The 16,531-nt window shown below is 57.6% G+C and overlaps 8 protein-coding genes across 8 annotated transcripts; 4 read left to right on the top strand and 4 right to left on the bottom strand.

Moving 5' to 3' along the window:
• Nucleotides 1-354: 354 nt before the first annotated feature.
• Nucleotides 355-4,029, bottom strand: KRP23_13791 (Phospholipase DDHD2; the record flags this gene model as incomplete). Its single annotated transcript, XM_067884547.1, has 1 exon — nucleotides 355-4,029. The coding sequence occupies one exon, from the start codon at nucleotides 4,027-4,029 to the stop codon at nucleotides 355-357; it is 3,675 nt and encodes a 1,224-aa protein (XP_067737945.1).
• Nucleotides 4,030-4,425: 396 nt separating this feature from the next.
• KRP23_13790 (uncharacterized protein) lies at nucleotides 4,426-4,662 on the bottom strand (the record flags this gene model as incomplete). The annotated part of the gene is made up of 1 exon (XM_067884546.1): nucleotides 4,426-4,662. The coding sequence occupies one exon, from the start codon at nucleotides 4,660-4,662 to the stop codon at nucleotides 4,426-4,428; it is 237 nt and encodes a 78-aa protein (XP_067737944.1).
• Nucleotides 4,663-4,712: 50 nt separating this feature from the next.
• KRP23_13789 (uncharacterized protein) lies at nucleotides 4,713-5,924 on the top strand (the record flags this gene model as incomplete). Its single annotated transcript, XM_067884545.1, has 5 exons — nucleotides 4,713-4,758; nucleotides 4,833-5,090; nucleotides 5,160-5,305; nucleotides 5,382-5,663; nucleotides 5,733-5,924. The coding sequence occupies 5 exons, from the start codon at nucleotides 4,713-4,715 to the stop codon at nucleotides 5,922-5,924; spliced, it is 924 nt and encodes a 307-aa protein (XP_067737943.1).
• A 53-nt stretch (nucleotides 5,925-5,977) lies between these two features.
• Nucleotides 5,978-9,574, top strand: KRP23_13788 (uncharacterized protein; the record flags this gene model as incomplete). Its single annotated transcript, XM_067884544.1, has 1 exon — nucleotides 5,978-9,574. One exon carries the CDS (start codon nucleotides 5,978-5,980, stop codon nucleotides 9,572-9,574), a length of 3,597 nt encoding a protein of 1,198 aa, XP_067737942.1.
• A 154-nt stretch (nucleotides 9,575-9,728) lies between these two features.
• On the bottom strand, nucleotides 9,729-10,367 carry KRP23_13787 (uncharacterized protein; the record flags this gene model as incomplete). The annotated part of the gene is made up of 1 exon (XM_067884543.1): nucleotides 9,729-10,367. The coding sequence occupies one exon, from the start codon at nucleotides 10,365-10,367 to the stop codon at nucleotides 9,729-9,731; it is 639 nt and encodes a 212-aa protein (XP_067737941.1).
• A 584-nt stretch (nucleotides 10,368-10,951) lies between these two features.
• Nucleotides 10,952-12,236, top strand: KRP23_13786 (Proteasome assembly chaperone 2; the record flags this gene model as incomplete). Its single annotated transcript, XM_067884541.1, has 6 exons — nucleotides 10,952-11,038; nucleotides 11,157-11,237; nucleotides 11,325-11,436; nucleotides 11,499-11,557; nucleotides 11,632-11,750; nucleotides 11,819-12,236. 6 exons carry the CDS (start codon nucleotides 10,952-10,954, stop codon nucleotides 12,234-12,236), a joined length of 876 nt encoding a protein of 291 aa, XP_067737940.1.
• A 973-nt stretch (nucleotides 12,237-13,209) lies between these two features.
• On the top strand, nucleotides 13,210-15,627 carry KRP23_13785 (uncharacterized protein; the record flags this gene model as incomplete). The annotated part of the gene is made up of 1 exon (XM_067884540.1): nucleotides 13,210-15,627. One exon carries the CDS (start codon nucleotides 13,210-13,212, stop codon nucleotides 15,625-15,627), a length of 2,418 nt encoding a protein of 805 aa, XP_067737939.1.
• Nucleotides 15,628-15,693: 66 nt separating this feature from the next.
• KRP23_13784 (40S ribosomal protein S13) lies at nucleotides 15,694-16,367 on the bottom strand (the record flags this gene model as incomplete). Its single annotated transcript, XM_067884539.1, has 2 exons — nucleotides 15,694-15,914; nucleotides 16,133-16,367. 2 exons carry the CDS (start codon nucleotides 16,365-16,367, stop codon nucleotides 15,694-15,696), a joined length of 456 nt encoding a protein of 151 aa, XP_067737938.1.
• Nucleotides 16,368-16,531: the final 164 nt, after the last annotated feature.

Raw genomic sequence — 16,531 nt, 5'->3', positions numbered from 1 at the left:
CAGAGCGCTCGCCATCTGAACTTGGGACTGAAGCGCTCGCACAGAATCGGATTTGCAGCTTGATGCGTGGAAGGCGCGGCACAATTCCTTGACGGCAACTCGGTGGAATCGCGCTGGACACGCATATGATGATGCGTCTGCGCAGCCTGCACGCTGTGCAAGCGACAGCTGAGGCTTACGGCAACGGACTTGTCTTGTGCTGCCGGCTGCAACTGCTTCCAGGATCGCGCGCGCTTGAACGCACCGTCGGATCGATCTGCCAGCTTCAACATGTAATGCTGCAACACGTTGCCCTCGAGAACATGAGCTAACGTTACCTTTATTACTTACCATATTTTCTTTCGTGGTGGGCTTCTACGGTGCAGCGTCGACGCGCCTTCTCCGGCGCAGCGACACTTTGAACCCGCCATCCGAGCCCGAGGACACCTCCGACGACGCCGTCGCCTCCTCTTTCTCATGCAGCTGCTTCTCGTCGCCTGCACGCTCACTAACTATTCCGTTGCTGGTCTGCTCGCCTTCTCCAACACCGGTCATCGGAAGCTCAGCTGCCGCGTCTTGCTCGCTGTTGGGCCAGTTCTCGCTGGCCGGTTCCAGGATGAGCTTCTGCGCCACAAACAAACTCGCGTCGCGGTTGCTCCAGTAGATGACGTGCGCCGTCAGGGCGAATAAATACTCGTTTGCGATCTCGATCTCGTTCTCCTGGAGCGAGTAGTCGATGGGGAGCCCTTGGCACAATCTGCCGAACACCGCAACGTTCTCTGTGCTGGCGTCGCCCTCACGCTCCTCTCTCTGCTTCTCTTCTTGGACGTCGTCCGGACGCCGTTGCTGTTGGTATGGCTGCGCCACGACGGCCAGCGCGTCCGACAGCGGCGTCATTGATGCGGGGCTTTCGACCAGCCCCACGCTGTGCGCGCCAGCTAGTACTTGGTGTTCGAAATCGCGGCGCCAATGGCGAAGGGATGCCCACATCGCACGGAACGAATTCCGCAGCTGGTACTGAAAGCGCAGCTTGCCCTCGAACGTGCGGATGATCGCAGCCTTCGAGTGAGCACGCGCCGGGTTCAGAATGGGCTCGATGCGATAGGCCACCGGGTCGTACGGGTGGTAGATGTTGAACACTCGTCGGCAGCGCGGCAGCTGGAAGTCACGGTCCAGCTTCTGGCCACGCACATTGAGAAACAGCCCCACTGGTGACCCGAAGCAGAACAGGTCCTCCACGTCAAACGCAAGCTTGGGCACCAACGGCACAGTAGTGCTGCCTCCAGTTGGGGTAGCAGGGACCTTGTGCTTCTTCGCACTTTTTGCCTTTTTAGGTGCTTGCTTCTTGTGGCAAGGGGACTTCTTCCGGTTCGTACGGCGGCTGGTTGCTGCCCTGGGGGACGCGCGTCGTCCTGATTTCTGCTTTTCCTGCTCGGTGCTGTCCTGGTGCCACGCGCGTGGAGAGCTCCTCCACGTTCCGTTAGAGTTTGACATCTCGGACATGGACCTGGAGCGCCGCTTGATCTTCGTACTCAAAAGGGCCGAGTCGAAGCCAAACACGTTGTCCAGCGACACTCCATTCGCCTCGACATTCTCAACGGCATCGTCGTCACTGCTCGTGCTGCTCGCGCCCTTGCCTTCATTGATGTTCTCCGCCGCAGCTACTACTTTCTCGTCTTCTTCGTCACTGCTGCCTTCGTCATCCGTGCAAGGCGTGGTCTGCGATTGCTGCGTGTACACCTGCTGGTGGTTCAAAATGTCAAAGCAAATAATGGACCCAAGCGAGTGGGCGATGATTGAGACTTTCTTGCGCTTCGATCCGGAGGCGCTCGACTCCATCCAGTCAGGATGGCGTGACTGGAACAACGTGAACACGCGGTTCATTTCCTTGGCCACTTCGTCCAAAATGACCTGATGGAAGAGTGGCGACATGAAGAAGAGTACATCCAGAACAGTGTCGTTGGCCAGCTCACGAAGCTTGGGGATGGCCGGAAGTGTCACGTCGCGAATGAGCTGGTCCAGACCCTCCATGTGCAGCTTCGAGTGCCACTCGATGGGCAAGAACTCCACGCGGGGTTGGCGTGAGGAAGGATCATCTTTCGTTTCCGCTTCAGTATCCTCGCCGCCCATGTGCACGAAGTGTGCCGAGCGAAGAGCCTCACGGTTTAGCTCTCGCAGTGTCGTGGAGCAATCAATGATGGAGCGTAACGTCACGACATTGACAAAATCGAGCGTCTTGAGTGCGTCGCCGATACCGTGTACGATGAGCACAAGATGCTCAATCTCCTCTTCGATATCGTTATCATCCTCAGTGTCCACGAGAGGCTTGCCCGAAGTTGGTTCACACACCATAGCATCCTTCCACAGCTTCAGCGTGGCGGGATCAGCACGCACGCGAGGATCTCCGCGATACACGCGACGCTTGCTCGTGAATGGCGTGGTGCCCGCCAGTAAACGCTTGTACTGCATGATATCTTGAGCACCCTTGAACTCAACTAGGTGGCCTTCAACCGGAATGCTGAGCGTGCAGTCCTTCTCTACGCGAGCTGCCAAAACGGCCTCGCTCAGACTGGCGCGAGAACTGAAGAACCCACGTGGTTTCTGGGCCTCGATGTCCATGAGGCGCTGCTTCTCCAGTGGATACAGACCCAGGTAGTACACAAACGCGTTTTCCAAAACGACTGCTGCCTCCGGGTTATACGGGGCTAGGCCGTAATTGCGCTGAGCGTAGACCCAGCGAGAACGGCACACGACGATCTCCTCCAGCGCTGGCCAGTACACGGGCGTCATACACATGCTGTCCAAATCCACTTCATGGCGGCCTTCGTCGACCAGAACGACGCTGGATGGTCTCACCGGACCCGGAATCTTGCTCTTCTGCTGCTGATACCACCGGAATTTGCGCTCAAGACGGCGGCTTTCGTGGGCTGGGAACTCGATCCAGCCACCAGATCCACCAGCAGTGCCGGAGGTTGAGCTCGACTGGTTAGACTGGCCTGAGCTCGCTGTGCTGGCTATGTCTGAAGTCGATTTCGTGCGTCCGTTCAAGCCGCTGGGCAAGACCTGTCCGTTGCCACTGGTGATGTCACTCTTCTTGTAGAACCAAATGGGGAAGGCGTTTGCGTCCTGTTCCGCGAGCTCAGCAGTGAGCGTTTCGTTCGCCGCTACCTGCTGCGTTGTGAGCGGCACGCCACCGACACCCGGGAACTCGCGCTGCAAGTCTCCGTAGAGCATCTCGTTCTGCAGCTTGATCGTGGCCAGGAACTCGAACAGCTTGTAGTGCGACGCAATGATGCGCATCCTCTGGTGCACGGACCGGATCACTTCATTGCGTCGCGCGGGGCTCAGTGACTCGTACGGGCCCCGTCCGAGGATGTTCCACTGCACCATACTTAAATGCTGGTCCAGCACCTCCGTGGCCGAGTACAAGTGCTCCACCAGCGCCTGCACGCGCGTAGTGCTGCCCTCCAAGAACAGGTCGGTTCGGTCCTCGATCTCTGCGCGCGACGGGAACACGACGTGGCTGGGGAAGATGACGACGTACTGCACGACGCTCTCGGCCGCGCCCAGAGGCGGCAGCACCACGTGGCGCAGGAAGAAGCTGCGGCGCATCGAATTCTTGGCCACGAAGTAGAGCTCCGGCAACTCCTCGCTCGTCACGAACTGCGCGACGCCCTCGACGCCCCGCAGCAGCGGCACGGCCACGTGGTTCTGCAGCGGCGCCAGCGGCGCCGGCAGCCGCGCGGTCTCCACCGTCATCTTGACGCGGTAAAAGAGCCGCTGGCCCGTGCGCGTGCATGTGAGGCGCAGCTCCACCACGCGTGTGTGCGTGTGCGTGGCGGCGTCCACGACGCAGTCGCGCGTGGCGCCAGCCGCCCGCTTAACGAGGTCGGGCGCGCGCCGCACGAGACTGCTGGAGATCTGGCCGCCCAGCGCCAGCAGGAACGGGAAGGGCGTGAAGGTCGACAGCGTGCTCCACACGAAGCCGCCGTCGGGCCGCTCCGCCATGTCGCGTCGCGCGTCGCGCACCATCTCAGCCACATGGTACATGGCCTTGGACTATTGCTTGGGGTGCGCACACTCCGTGAGCGGATCGGGCTGGTTTACGCCGAGCCTCTCAGGGGCATGACGCGGGGTTTCTCTTGATGCGAGCTGAGTTCTGGCTCACGGTCTTTTCAGAAGGGGGTCACTGTACTGCATTTCATTTTCAGATTTTACAAATCTAGCCGGTCACTTCAACTTGCCCCCCCCCCCCCCCCCCCCCCCCCCCCCCCCCCCCCCCCCTTGAAGAGGAGAGTACGTTGTCAGGCTCAAAAGCAAGCAGGTTGTTCATCTGTAATTACACGAGTCTGTCGCCGCTCAAAGGAGAGGCAAAGAGACTGAGGGTCGAACGCCCCGTCATTTATATTAATGTACTACTTGTAGCAGTTTCTGGTCGACAGGAATCTACCACAGCATGGTGAAGAAGACGAAGGTGTCCATCTTGGCCTGTTCTTGCTCGCATTCGGAGATCACGCGGGTGCTGGATCGGCGGTGTATGGACAAGTCCGCGAGGGGAGCGACGCTGGTCGCCACATTCTGATTGGCGGACGAGCGGCGAGCGGATGGAGGCTGCAGTGAGCGCTTGGCGGCCTGCGAGGGCGACGCCACCATGGCGAAGAGGTCTCTCAGCAAGCTGGGCATCGTGGGTCGTTCGGGGCTTACAGCTGCTAGTGCGGGGACTTCCAGACCGGATGCTCTTGGTTGCGGCGAGGACTCTCGGAGGCGTTTTCTATTATGGTGCGTTGGCGCGGCAGCGGAGACCACTCCAGCGGTTTCTAACAGGTATGGGACGTGTGTGAATGGCGTTCAAGTTGTTCGGCTGCGTCGTCGCGTGGTGTTGGATCGAATCGTGGCGGGACTCCCGTACGATGACGTGCATCGCGTCGCGCGCGACTCGTATACGTACGCGGCGCTATCATTGCTCTGGATGCTTCGTCTTGATGGTCTGCCAAGTCCGCAGACGCTGATCTCGCAGGACGAGGACTCACGGACGTCGCTGGAGTTCATGAGAACGCTGCTGGCTGAAGAGGAGGCGCCGTCTCATGCGATTATCACCACCGGCCACATTGGTGCGCTATTCAATCGATGTCTGTGCTAGTCGGTGGTGCTAATGGCTGTTGTGATGCACGGGCTTGCAGGCTTCTGGGAGATCCTGCCGACGGCATTAGCGCGTCCAGCATTGCCCATTCAGACACAGTGGATTGTGTATCGCCCTCTGCATGATGGCTCGCTGGACGACCTTGTGGCCTCGATTCGACAGGCACCTGATCGGCGGTTGATCGCGGTGCGTGTAGTTCGCTTCCAGCTCATTAGGTGTCGATGGACAGCTTAGTAACTGGTCTGTTGCTATTGGCACGTAGGACAAGAAGTGCTACGGGCTGCTTCGAGACGTGCTACAGCGCCCCAATTCGGACGGCAATGCAGCACAACTGGTCGGACTCGTGGCAGACCAGCGCTGCAACAGCGAGCACACGCGCGCGGACGTGACTTTCCTTGGCCAGCCTACTCGTTTGGCGACAGGCGCGGCGCGATTGCACGCGGAGACAGGGGCGACGCTCTGGTTTGCTGCTGTGCTGCACAACAAGCGCTACTACGAGACGTCCGATTCGACTGAGAAGCCCTTCAGACTTGTGTTGCGACCGGTAAGTCCATCTGCAAGGAATCCTTTGGTATGGCCTCCTCTCTAACCTTGTCGTGAGTCTCCAATGAAGATTTCTACAGCGAACATCGACTCGAAGCAAGACGTGACCGCACTCGTGCAGACATACGCTTCGAAGCTGGAGAAAGTGGTCTTGGAGTACCCGGCACAGTACCTCTGGATGCATGACTTGTGGAATACCAAGCACCGAACCACGAAGCTCGTGGAGTGGGAAAGGCAAGGTGAAGCAAATACCCCTCAATAGTAATAACCGCTTCGATAGGAATAGACGAGGGTCTGTACCCATTTTCACACAAAATGGCTCGGCAGGTGGACGTCGCAGCGCGGTCGCTGAGGCGCGCGGTTCTCCTGCGGCAGCGCTGTCCATGGCGTGGCTACACTCGCCGCTTGTTCTGTAGTGTCTCCTCTTCTGATATATCCAGGTCGGCCATCTCAACTCGCTCTGGCAGCTCCAATATCGATCACCAAAGTTTCGTCACCACTGAGCCCAACCTCCAGGCCCTGGAGCACGTGCGGTGGCTCCTACAGCAGCCGCAGCGCCGCGTCCTATTGCTCACGGGGAGCTCTGCGTTTGACTCGGCTACACGCGCGGCGCTGGAGCGAGACTCACCCGCCTTTGAGCTGGAGCGAATCGGCCACGGCGTCTTCGGCGTGCGCGAGTTCTGCCAGTTGCTACTGCGCGAGAGCGGCCGCGAACGCCGCGTCTTCGGTCGTGCCCAACTGGCGGCGCTGCTGCTGCACGACGGCCTGGAGCGACCAGGCGCGTCGCAATTGGCGGCCACGTCGACGCTGCAGCGCCGCAAAGGGGCGCAAGACTTGCTGCAGCTCTTCCGGCTGCTGGAGAGTGAGGGCGTCACACCGGAGCAGTACATGGTCGTCGCAGATGCAGGTGGTGAGCAGGTGCCTCGGGACCTGGCGGACAAGTACGCGGCGTACCAGCAGCTGCTGATACAGCACAACGCCACGTCCTGGGACGGACTGGTGATGGACGTGCTGATGATGTGCGGCGTGCAGCCAGCAGCTGATGCAGCGCAGGATGCTACGGGGAAGCAGTTTAGTGGGTCGGTGCTGCGAGAGTACACCGATGTGGTGCTGGACGACGTGCAGAGGATGACGCCGGCCATGGCGAGGCTCGTGGGGCATTTGTGCGGCCAACCGAGCGTGCAGTCCAGTGCCAGCTTCAGTCGTGTGCTGCTCGAAGACGACGAGTGCCCTCGAACGCAGATGTTAGAGCGCCAGTTGATGGAGACGGCAGCCCATACAACTCGTACGCGTGGCGTGACTCGGGTGGGTTTCATGACGAAAGGTGAGAATGTCGAGAAGCGAGCAAAGATGCAGGCGTTCGCGCGACAGATCTTGACACGAAGTGCTGGGTCGAGTGACGGCATTCTCTCGCCGGTTCCACTCAAATGCTGGCGTTTTGGTGTCTCCGAGGCAGAGGAGAAAAGTGTCGGTGCATATCTAGCTGACTGCCTGAAGCACGATGGAGCTACACGAGCTACTGTATTGTGCCCCTCATATGCAGACGTGCATCGGGTCACACTGGCGTTCAAGAAGCAGGGGCTTCCGGTCCACGTGGATGGTACTCGACTTTCTGCAACTAGCTCCAGCGGCACACCCATCCACCTTTTTGACGAGCCTGGAGTCAATGCAGTCTACTCGCTGCTGTGTGCGCTGTGCTATCCGAGTGACTCGCGTCACCTGTACAATGTTCTACGATCAGATTTCTTTGGATTTCCGGCGGAGTTGCTCTCGTGGATCATGGAGAAAGAGCACCGAAGCCACGCGGGCCTGCTTTCGGTGATCGAGGCGTTTGTTGAGAATCGGGGCCAGTCTCTTGGTACCTCGCTACAACAAAAAGAAAATGAGCGTCAGGAACTACCGCAGGCGGTGTCTTCTCAACTCGAGACTGGATTGGAAACAGCAGCGTCATTTGTTAAAGTCATCAAGCGCCTGCAAGCTGAGTGCCATAACTTGTCCGCTATCGAGATTGTCCAGAGTTTCTTGGAGGAAACTGGCAGATTAGAATCGCTGCGGAGCCCGAACTCCCCTGAACAGGAGCGCGCGTCTTTAGTGCTAGCAGATTTCCTACAAGAACTCGAGACTGCGCAAAACATAGTGGAAAACGCCCAAGTGACGTTCGTAGCGCCATACTTGCTGCAGCTGCGGGAGACCAACTTGACTTCGTCGGCGGCGCGGGACGAAGTTTCACCGGAAGCCACCGGTACAGGACCCAAGACGACCACGGAAGAAGCGGGCATCCGCGTGCTTCCGTTGACAGCGTACTCGCTCGAGTCACTTGCGGCCTCAGTGAGCAACAAAGAAGAGGTCTCCAAGCATGTGCTGGTGCTGATGTCAATGCGCGATAGCAAATTCCCAGGACGGATGAAGCGTCTAACTCTCCCACTTCCGTATGATCTGCTGAGCGAGCCATTCCCCGTGCAGACGCGTACCGAACACCTCGGGGAGTGTGAGCAGCTAGCGTACGGGGCCTTAACGCTGGGGGTATATGATGAGGTGGTGCTGTCATTTGCGGAGCTTGCCGCTACCTCAGCATCTAAACGTGAGATCTTGAGTCGCACTTTTCAGCCGATCTGGCATGAAGGAGACCAACCAGCAGCAGCCTCAAAAGGAAGTAACACTCGAGGTGGAACGAGCAACGTATCTCCATCACCTCAAATTGCACCAAACAGAAAACCGTTGACAAGTCCGGCCGCCCATCATGAGACTGCACCCCAGTTTGCTGAGGCATCGCCTTTCTGGCTAATGGAGATCATGCGTTCGTTAGTGAGCCGCATCTTCCTGCCACTGCTACATCACGAGAAGCGGTCGCTCTCTGCGGATGCTTCCCCAACAAGGAAGAGTGGTGGTGATATTCAAGCTGGCCTGGATCAGCAAGGTGAAGCGACAACGCTCGTTAAACAGCTGAAAGTGAGCAGTTCTCTCTCGCCAGTGAAGAAGACGTCGTACGACCCGCCACACCTGTCATACTCACAGATCTCGGAGTACCTGGGCTGCCCACACAGATATTACTTGAGTCGTGTGATGAAGCTAGATGGCGACGTGTCCACTTCCATGATGTTTGGACGCGCGTTGCATGAAGGCGTCGCTGCGTTTGCAAAGTCGCTTGCCAGTGCTCAGCGGAACGGCGGCCTGACGAAGGAAGCCAAGACGCTCGCAGCTGTCGAAGGAGAAGAGACTTTCATGCGTGCTTGGGCTGGCGACGGGTATGGACTCTTTTCTTCCAAGGAGCAGGCCTCGTTCCTGCTCGAGCGCGGGATGATGGCGCTGTGGGATTTCATCGAGACTCACCACGGCGACTTAGAATTGCAGGAGATCCTCCACGTGGAGCAGGAGTTTTCTTTTTACGTCCCCGAGGCGAATGTCGAGTTGCGGGGCGTCTGGGACCGCATTGATCGTGTGTCGAGACTCGGTGGTGACGGGTCTTCCGTCGTGATCAAGGAGTTCAAGTCAAACATGGGGGGCGCCGAGCGCAATATGCGCAAGCTAGCAGAGGAGAGTCTGCAGCTCAAAATGTACATGTACGCTTTTCGCCAGGTCTTTGGTGAAGCACCGTACGGAGCGAAGCTGCAGCTGATCGGCGGCAACTACTCTGAGCCCAGCAGTGGTCCCACCAAGACGAGAAGGAAAAGGATAAGCAGGGCAGGAAACGACGACAAGGGCTTCGTCCACTTCTCGGAGCAAGCAGCGCAAGAAGCCGAAGACATCATTGTTGAGGTCGTGTCGGGGCTTCGCAATGGAGATTTCGAGCCGAAGCCGAGTTTCGCGGGGTGCGCGTTCTGCCCGTTTGCCGGTTCAGCTTGTCACTTCGCCAGCGATGACGCCTCATACGAAATCCAATCTGCACGACAAGCAAGTGCTCGCTCGTCATAGCCAGCTAAAGGCATGAAATAGACCTAACTACATCCCGCAGCAACGATTTCAAGCGGAAGGACACGGAAAGCAGATACATTTGCACGCTGGTCAACGCTTCATAACAACTACAAGCTACCTCTAGGCTTGCTAACAGGGGTCGTTGCTGCTGAAGTCAAAAGGCTCCAATGACGATGTACTCGCGGTGCAGACCCATGGGGGCGAGCAGCTCGCCATTTTCCGGAACAGATTGAAGCTTGCTTACCAGCATTTGCTGCCGCTTGAATCCTGCGTACGTGAAGAGCACGCGTGCGCCGGCCACCGTGACGCCGCCCAATCTGTCCTGTCTCCGGTACATTTCTGGGATGGCCACCGGTGGGGTCACGTAGCTGTCCTCGTCTTCGTCCGAGTCCGAATCGTCCTGGTAGTCGAGCATGTACACGTCGCCGTCCTCCGTGTCATCGGAAGACCGCAATTCCTCCTTGTCGGCCGATAGTATGGCGGGCCACAGGTACGGCTTTGCATCTTTGCTCTTGGTTTCACGTTCCCGTCGACGCGAGAGGTAGTTCTTGAGCCGATCGCGCTTTCGACTGCGCGTTGGCGTCTCGGGCGACTCGCAGACCGGTTTGATCGCCCGAACGAAAGCCTTGTGCACGACGTCGGAGCCTGTAGAGCTGGATAGGCGGAACTTGCTTCGGCGTCCGCTTGACCATTGCGGGGCGTCTGCACTGGAGGTGGCGGTGGCATTGGTTTCTTGCAACCCTTTTGCTTTCGACGACGGCGCGCGGTGAAACCTCCGGAGAAGCCCTCTCATGGTATATGTGCTTGGGTGAGGAAGCGGTTGCCCTTGCTGTGGGAACTACACGAGTGGACACCTGGCCGCTACAATCTCTACGCTCCTCGCGGCGTCCCAACTCCAGTACGGAGTATTTTCGTAAATGGCATCAGGGCGTTTTGCTCTGCGAAGTTGGGTGCCTCTGCCAGATAGGATAAGTTAGCGCGCAGCTGGTGAACGGTACGTGAATCGCTAAAGGTAGTATGGTACTGCGAGAAGAGCGGGGCATCTGCTCGAACCGTCTAATGGGGCTCCCAACCTCAGCCAGTGACAGGCAAGACGCCACTCGACATCTTGGACGCAAAACTGAAGACATGAAAAGTAAGCGACAGCAGTTGAGGTGCGTGCATCGGCATGTGGCGGAAACTTTAGATGGTCGGACAGCGAAAGTATGCAGAGCAGCCTCTGGTGAACACTGCCAAGTAAGTTTACGGTAAAGGTAAAGGTGAAGTGCATGTAGCGTGGCACTGCAGCACTATAATTGCACGGTACAGTGTACCAACCAATCAGCCAATCACAGTCTCGCATTCCTCCCAATACAAACGTCAGCATATCCCACTTTTATGATGGAGTTCTACCCGGAAGATGCGGCAAGTGCTGCCGACGCCGCCACTTGTGCCGCGCTCTTCGCCAACCACACGGTGCTCCTGGTAGGTTTAATCTCTTCCCCAGATCCATTGTCTTCTCCTCATCCAAGTTGCACCTCCACCAGCCTCGTATCGCTTCCTCAATCTTCTTACAAAGTTTGTGTATCTGTCCTCTGTTCAGCCGGCCGTCTCGAACGCGAATCTGGGCCAACTGACGCTTGATCTGCTGATCAACACGTTACTGCAGAATGGAAAAGCTTTTGTACGTGGAGTGCTACCTTCAGCCGCGCTGTTCCGGCCTTAATTGGCCCAGTAGACTGACCAAAACCTCGATCTGGACCTGAATCAGGACGTGCAGCTCACGCGCGTGGGCCACTTGCTCAGCGAGGCGGCTCCCCCCATCGCTGGTGGCGCCGCCTTTGCCACGCAGCAGCCTCAGTCGCTGTGTCTGAATCTGGAGGGTGTGTGGCTGCAGAGTTGGAGTTGTTGGAGGGCACCGAGTTGACGTTTTGGACATTTACAGTGTACCAGAGCAAGGAGAAGAAGATCACGATCATCCAGCAACGGGCTCCGGTGCTGCCGGTACGAGGTTGACTCGAGAATTAATATTTTAGACCTGGACTGAACGAGGTGTGGTTTGGCTGTTTGTGCTGTAGGGACGTGCGCAAACCTTTATTCGAGAGCTGGTGGACTGGGCGGTGACCAGCAAGGTGGCAACGCTCGGAGTGGTGGCTGGATGCGACGACATGCTGCGTCACGACCCCAACATGATGAGGTGGGAGCTCGAGAAGTTAATTTTCTGGTGTGTGGATGCCTACTGACGGATGGTTTGTTTGTTTGCAGTCGCCCGATCCGTACCATCTTCTCAGCTGATGCCGCCCAACTGGACGAAGCCTTTTTGAGTCGTTTCGAGGGCCTGACAACCTCAACCTCTGCCGAGGGTGCCCAAGAAGCGTCGGAGGCGCCTTCTTCGTCTGCCGACCAGTGGGCTCCGATCCGTGGTGCTGGCCTCGCTCCGTTGTTGCATGCGCAGTGCGATGAGCAGAAGTTGCCGTTCATCGCATGGGTGATGCCGTGTGCCGAGGGCAACAATGTTCCCGACGCTGCGGCTATGGCAACGCAGCTTGTCCGTTCTCTGCGTATTCTACCCAAGCAACTGGCTGCTGACCCCTCACCAGCGCCTCCGATGCTTCCGTTTGCGTTCCCGCCATCGTGGAACCAGCTTTTTGGACGGGGTCCTGATGTGTCGCTGTACCTCTAATAGAGATGCTGCTGCCTGCTTCGCGTGTCCCTGAATACTTTCGGATTAATGCGCCGCAGATAGAGTTTGCTCATTGGGTATTAACTGCGTTGATGTGAAGCAGAAAAAATAGTTCACGGGGTTTCCACGCTGGTCTTCGATTGAGACGAGTTGAGCGCGTCCCGGGGATGGCTAATGAAGCGAGTGCTACGTCGACAGGTCCCCAAGCTATTGAGTCAGGTACCAGGATGTCGGTTGAGGTCGAGCCGCGCGTAGAATTCGTGCCAGCACGCATCCCAAAGCTGGTCCCTGCGTATCCTGCATCGGCTGTCAGTCCTTCAAGAGCCACACAATCACTGCAAGCAGATATGTAAGTATATTGAGTCTGCAAACTTGATGGCGTCCTTGTTCTCGATTGCCCTTGACTATAACTTGTATTGGCAGACTGGAGCTAGCAAGAGCGCTGGAGCAAGTGAACGTGCAGCGTAATAAATTGCTAAGCAAAAGCACAAGTCAACCTTCAGTGCGCCTCAAACCTTTGGGTTCTTCTAACCTGAAGCACCACAACCCGTCAGCGAACAACTGTACGTGTGCCAGAGTTTCGAGGGCTCTTTGACTGGTCTAACGTGATGAACCAGGTTGCGACTCGTTCACGGATCTGATACTATGCGACTGCGGCGAGGAGATACGACCCGCAGATGAGCGATTCCACCGGCAGCACGAGTGCTCTCTCAGACTCATTCGTTGCATTCGGCCTGGATGTACGCAGTTGTTCCAAGCTTCGAACCGCGACCTTCACGAGCAACGCGATTGTCATTTCACCCGACACTCGAGAAAACTGCTTCGTGATCGAGACGATGGAGATACCCCAGTCGAGTGCGAGTTATGCCACGAAACGCGCTTCCTCATCAGGAAACGCTACTTGCAAAGCCACCAGCTGTACATGTGCGTGAGGCGTCAAGTACCATGTCGCTTTGCAGAGTGGGGCTGCGAGATGAAGTTCCCACAGGAGGAGCAAGAAGCACATGAGGCAAAGGAATGCGTCGTGACTGAGCGTCGAAGACACATCGCCGCCGACGCGCTCCTGGTGAACGAGGAAATCGTGTGTGGCTGGTGCCAGCAAATGGTGAAGAAGCGCAAGCTGCTTGATCACCAGGAAGACGAATGCTCGGAACGCGAGCGACCATGTCCGAATGCTGTCAACGGATGCAAGGAGTGGGTTCCAGTGGGCAAATTTGACGAGCACATGCGTACTGACTGTGTCGTGACGGTAGAACGGAATACGCTTGCGGCGAGAGCTCGTGAAAAGAACTCCCCAGTGACGTGCCCCGAGTGTGGAGTCGTGGTTCGACTACGGTATCTCGATCGCCATTTTCGAGACGAGTGTGTCAGCCGCGTTGTGCCTTGCAAGAATGTTGCTCATGGCTGTAAAGCTCGTCTTCGATGGCGAGATCGCCACTTGCACGAGGACTTCCTGTCGCTCTCAAAGGACCGCAGCATGCTTCAGTTCAAAACGGGAGGCAACGCGTACATCGCGATCAACAACAGCAAGAACCAAGCTTCGTCGCAATCGTCTTGGGATCTGTCGCCACCTTGGACAGCAGAGTACTACGTGTGGATGGTGGATGCCGAGGAAGAAATCTTGTCGCTCCACAGAAGCAGCTTGGAGTTGATGGAGACGGTTGCTGTCAACACACTGGAAAATGAGCAGTGGCAAGCCAAGTCCGACGCCTGTAAGAAGAAACTCAAGGAGTTGAAGCAGAAGCGCAAGCGTAAAGCCAGTGACAGAGCGCAAGGAGCGCACCTCTCGGGCGAGGACATGTCGAATGCAGCCAAGCAGTTGGCGGAAGACTTCAACGAAGCTGAAAGCGGGTTGCTAGCAACTCGGAAGGAGGTCGCGTTGGCTCGAGGCTGGATCGAGGCCAACATTGTCGAGGCTAAACGAGTTCTGGACGCTGATGTGCCGGACGAAGAAGCCAAGCAGGCATTGTTAACCGCCGTCGCCGATCAAACTGCGCAGTTTTTGCAGGAAAGAATGCTGCTAGTGCAGTTGTTGCCTGCTGCTGATCGTGCAGTGCTAAGTGACTTGGAGGCTTGGGCGAAACAACTCTCGTCTGGCAATCCTAGCAAGGAGCAGAAAGCAGAGCGTCAACGCAAAGCTGCGGAGCAGAACAAGCTGCTAAAGAAGCGCAATGAGTTCCAGGTCTCGTTGGAAGCGCTGGATCCTGAGGATGCAGATTCTTCACGGTTGCAACGGAGATACGAACGTGAAATCGCTAACGTGGACGCAAAATTGGCACTGGTGTCCGAGAACAAGTCGACGCAGCTCCTGGAGCGCTGCGGGCGCCACATTATCGCGTCGTCGACGAAGAATGTCATCTCTCTCGTCGCCGGGCCCAAAGGTGAGGTCATATTTTACCGCCCATCGGGCGCCAAGGCAGCGCGGGACGTGAACTTTCAAGTCCGACTAGAGCGCAACCGCTGGAACCACGTCGTGTTCTCGGCCGGAGCGAAAGAGCTCAGCCTCTTCCTCAACGGCGAGCTCAGGACCACCCGGCGCGGGGTGTTCGACCTGCCCATGAGCAGAATCGGCTCCAAGGACAAGTCCGAGTCGTTCCAAGGCTTCATCCACGAAGTGCGCTACTGGAAGGAGAGCCGCACCATTGAGCAGATCCGGCAGACCGCTGCGTCCATCCTGCACGTCGCCAAGTGCAAAAGTTTGCTCGGCTACTGGACGTTCGAGGAAGGCCTGGGCGACCTGGTGGACGACATGTCGTTGAAGCTGCCTCGCTCCGCCTGCTTGGAGACGAACTGGGTCACGTACGACTCGCCGCAGGTGCGCAAGCGCTTCGGCCTTCCTCCAACGCCGTCTCTGCGCGACCAGACGTGCTGCGTGGTGAACCAGAAGCTCAAGCTGCTGGCGCAACGCGCGCGCGACCGGGAGCTGGAGGTGGTGCCGTGTCGCCAGCACTGCGAGCAGGTGGTCGCGTCTCGCCACCTCGAGAGCCACCACCGAGCCGAGTGTGTGCACCGCATGGTGGTGTGCAAAGAGGTCGGCTGCGACCAAGTGTTCCGCTTGAGCGACGAGAGCGAGCACCTGCGCACTAAGTGCGAGCGCCACTTGCTGCGGGACGAGCTCGTGCGGCGGTTCCACGACAAGCGCGAGCTGGTCGAGTGCGTCTTGAACTGCCCCGAGCGGGTGCAGAGGCGCTTGCTGACGTTGCACTGCCACAAGGAGTGCGTCAACCGACTGATCACGTGTCCGTGGGACGACTGCGGGGAGACGATCGTGGCCAAGACGCTGAGTGTCCACCTGGACAGAGACTGTCTCAGCAAGATTAAAGAGACGCGGAGGACAATGGTGGACAGAGCTAGATTGAGACAAAGGATCAACGAACAGGACACGACGTGATCAATCCAGCAATTGGACACATTGTATTGCGGTCACGCTAGCAAGAAGCTTTTGCAGCCTGCAGGCTTAAGCCACCAGCGTCGAGGCCGTGGCCGACTCGTACTTCCAGTTGGGCGAGAGCTTGCGGTTCTTGCGGTAGTAACGAGCGAGGCGGTGGATACGCGACTCGATCAGAATGAGGCGGAACTTGGAGTCCTTGTCCTGACGGTTACGCTCCAGGTGTTTGCGGACAGCCACAGCCTTCTTGATAAGCATGTACAGGTCCTCCGGCAGCTCGGGGGCGAGGCCTGATATTGGTCGAAAACACACCCGCGTACCCCCACGTCAACACGGAGAGGCAGAGCCATCGGATCCGTCAGCGTCAGGTGATACCGAGCACGACGAAAATAGCACGCCAAGAATAGAACAGATTACGTCAGCCAACAGAACGGGATAATGAATTGCCGCGCAGGATGAGGATGCGATTCATCCTGCGCAGGACAAAGGCAAATTTTGCGAGACGCACCGTTCTTCTTGAGAAGACGCAGCACCTTGGAGCCGGTCACGCTCTTGACCTGGGCAATGCCGTGCGAGTCACGCAGGATGACGCCGATCTGCGACGGGGTCAGGCCCTTCTTGGCGAACTTGCAGATGTGGTCCTCCACGTCCTCGGAAGTGACCTTGAGCCACGAAGGCGGCGAGCGCTTGTACGGGCGAGCAGACTTGCTCATGCCCTTGCCGTGAGAGTGCATACGACCCATGGTGACTGAAGAGTGCTTTGACTTGCTGGAGTGGAGATCAAAGAGTGAGGGCCCCAATGAACTGGCGGGTGAATAGGAACGCCCCAGCCAACCAACGGCAGGACCGACAGGCGATTGGCTGAAATAAAATAAGTGATGTGATTGGGTGACATGAGAGTGTAGCC

The sequence above is a fragment of the Phytophthora ramorum genome, assembly GCF_020800215.1.
Source record: "Phytophthora ramorum isolate Pr-102 chromosome Unknown Phyram_PR-102_s0019, whole genome shotgun sequence".
NCBI classification, from domain to species: domain Eukaryota; phylum Oomycota; class Peronosporomycetes; order Peronosporales; family Peronosporaceae; genus Phytophthora; species Phytophthora ramorum.
The sequence above is the reverse complement of the archived record's forward strand: the minus strand, read 5'-3'. Positions and strand labels throughout refer to the sequence as shown.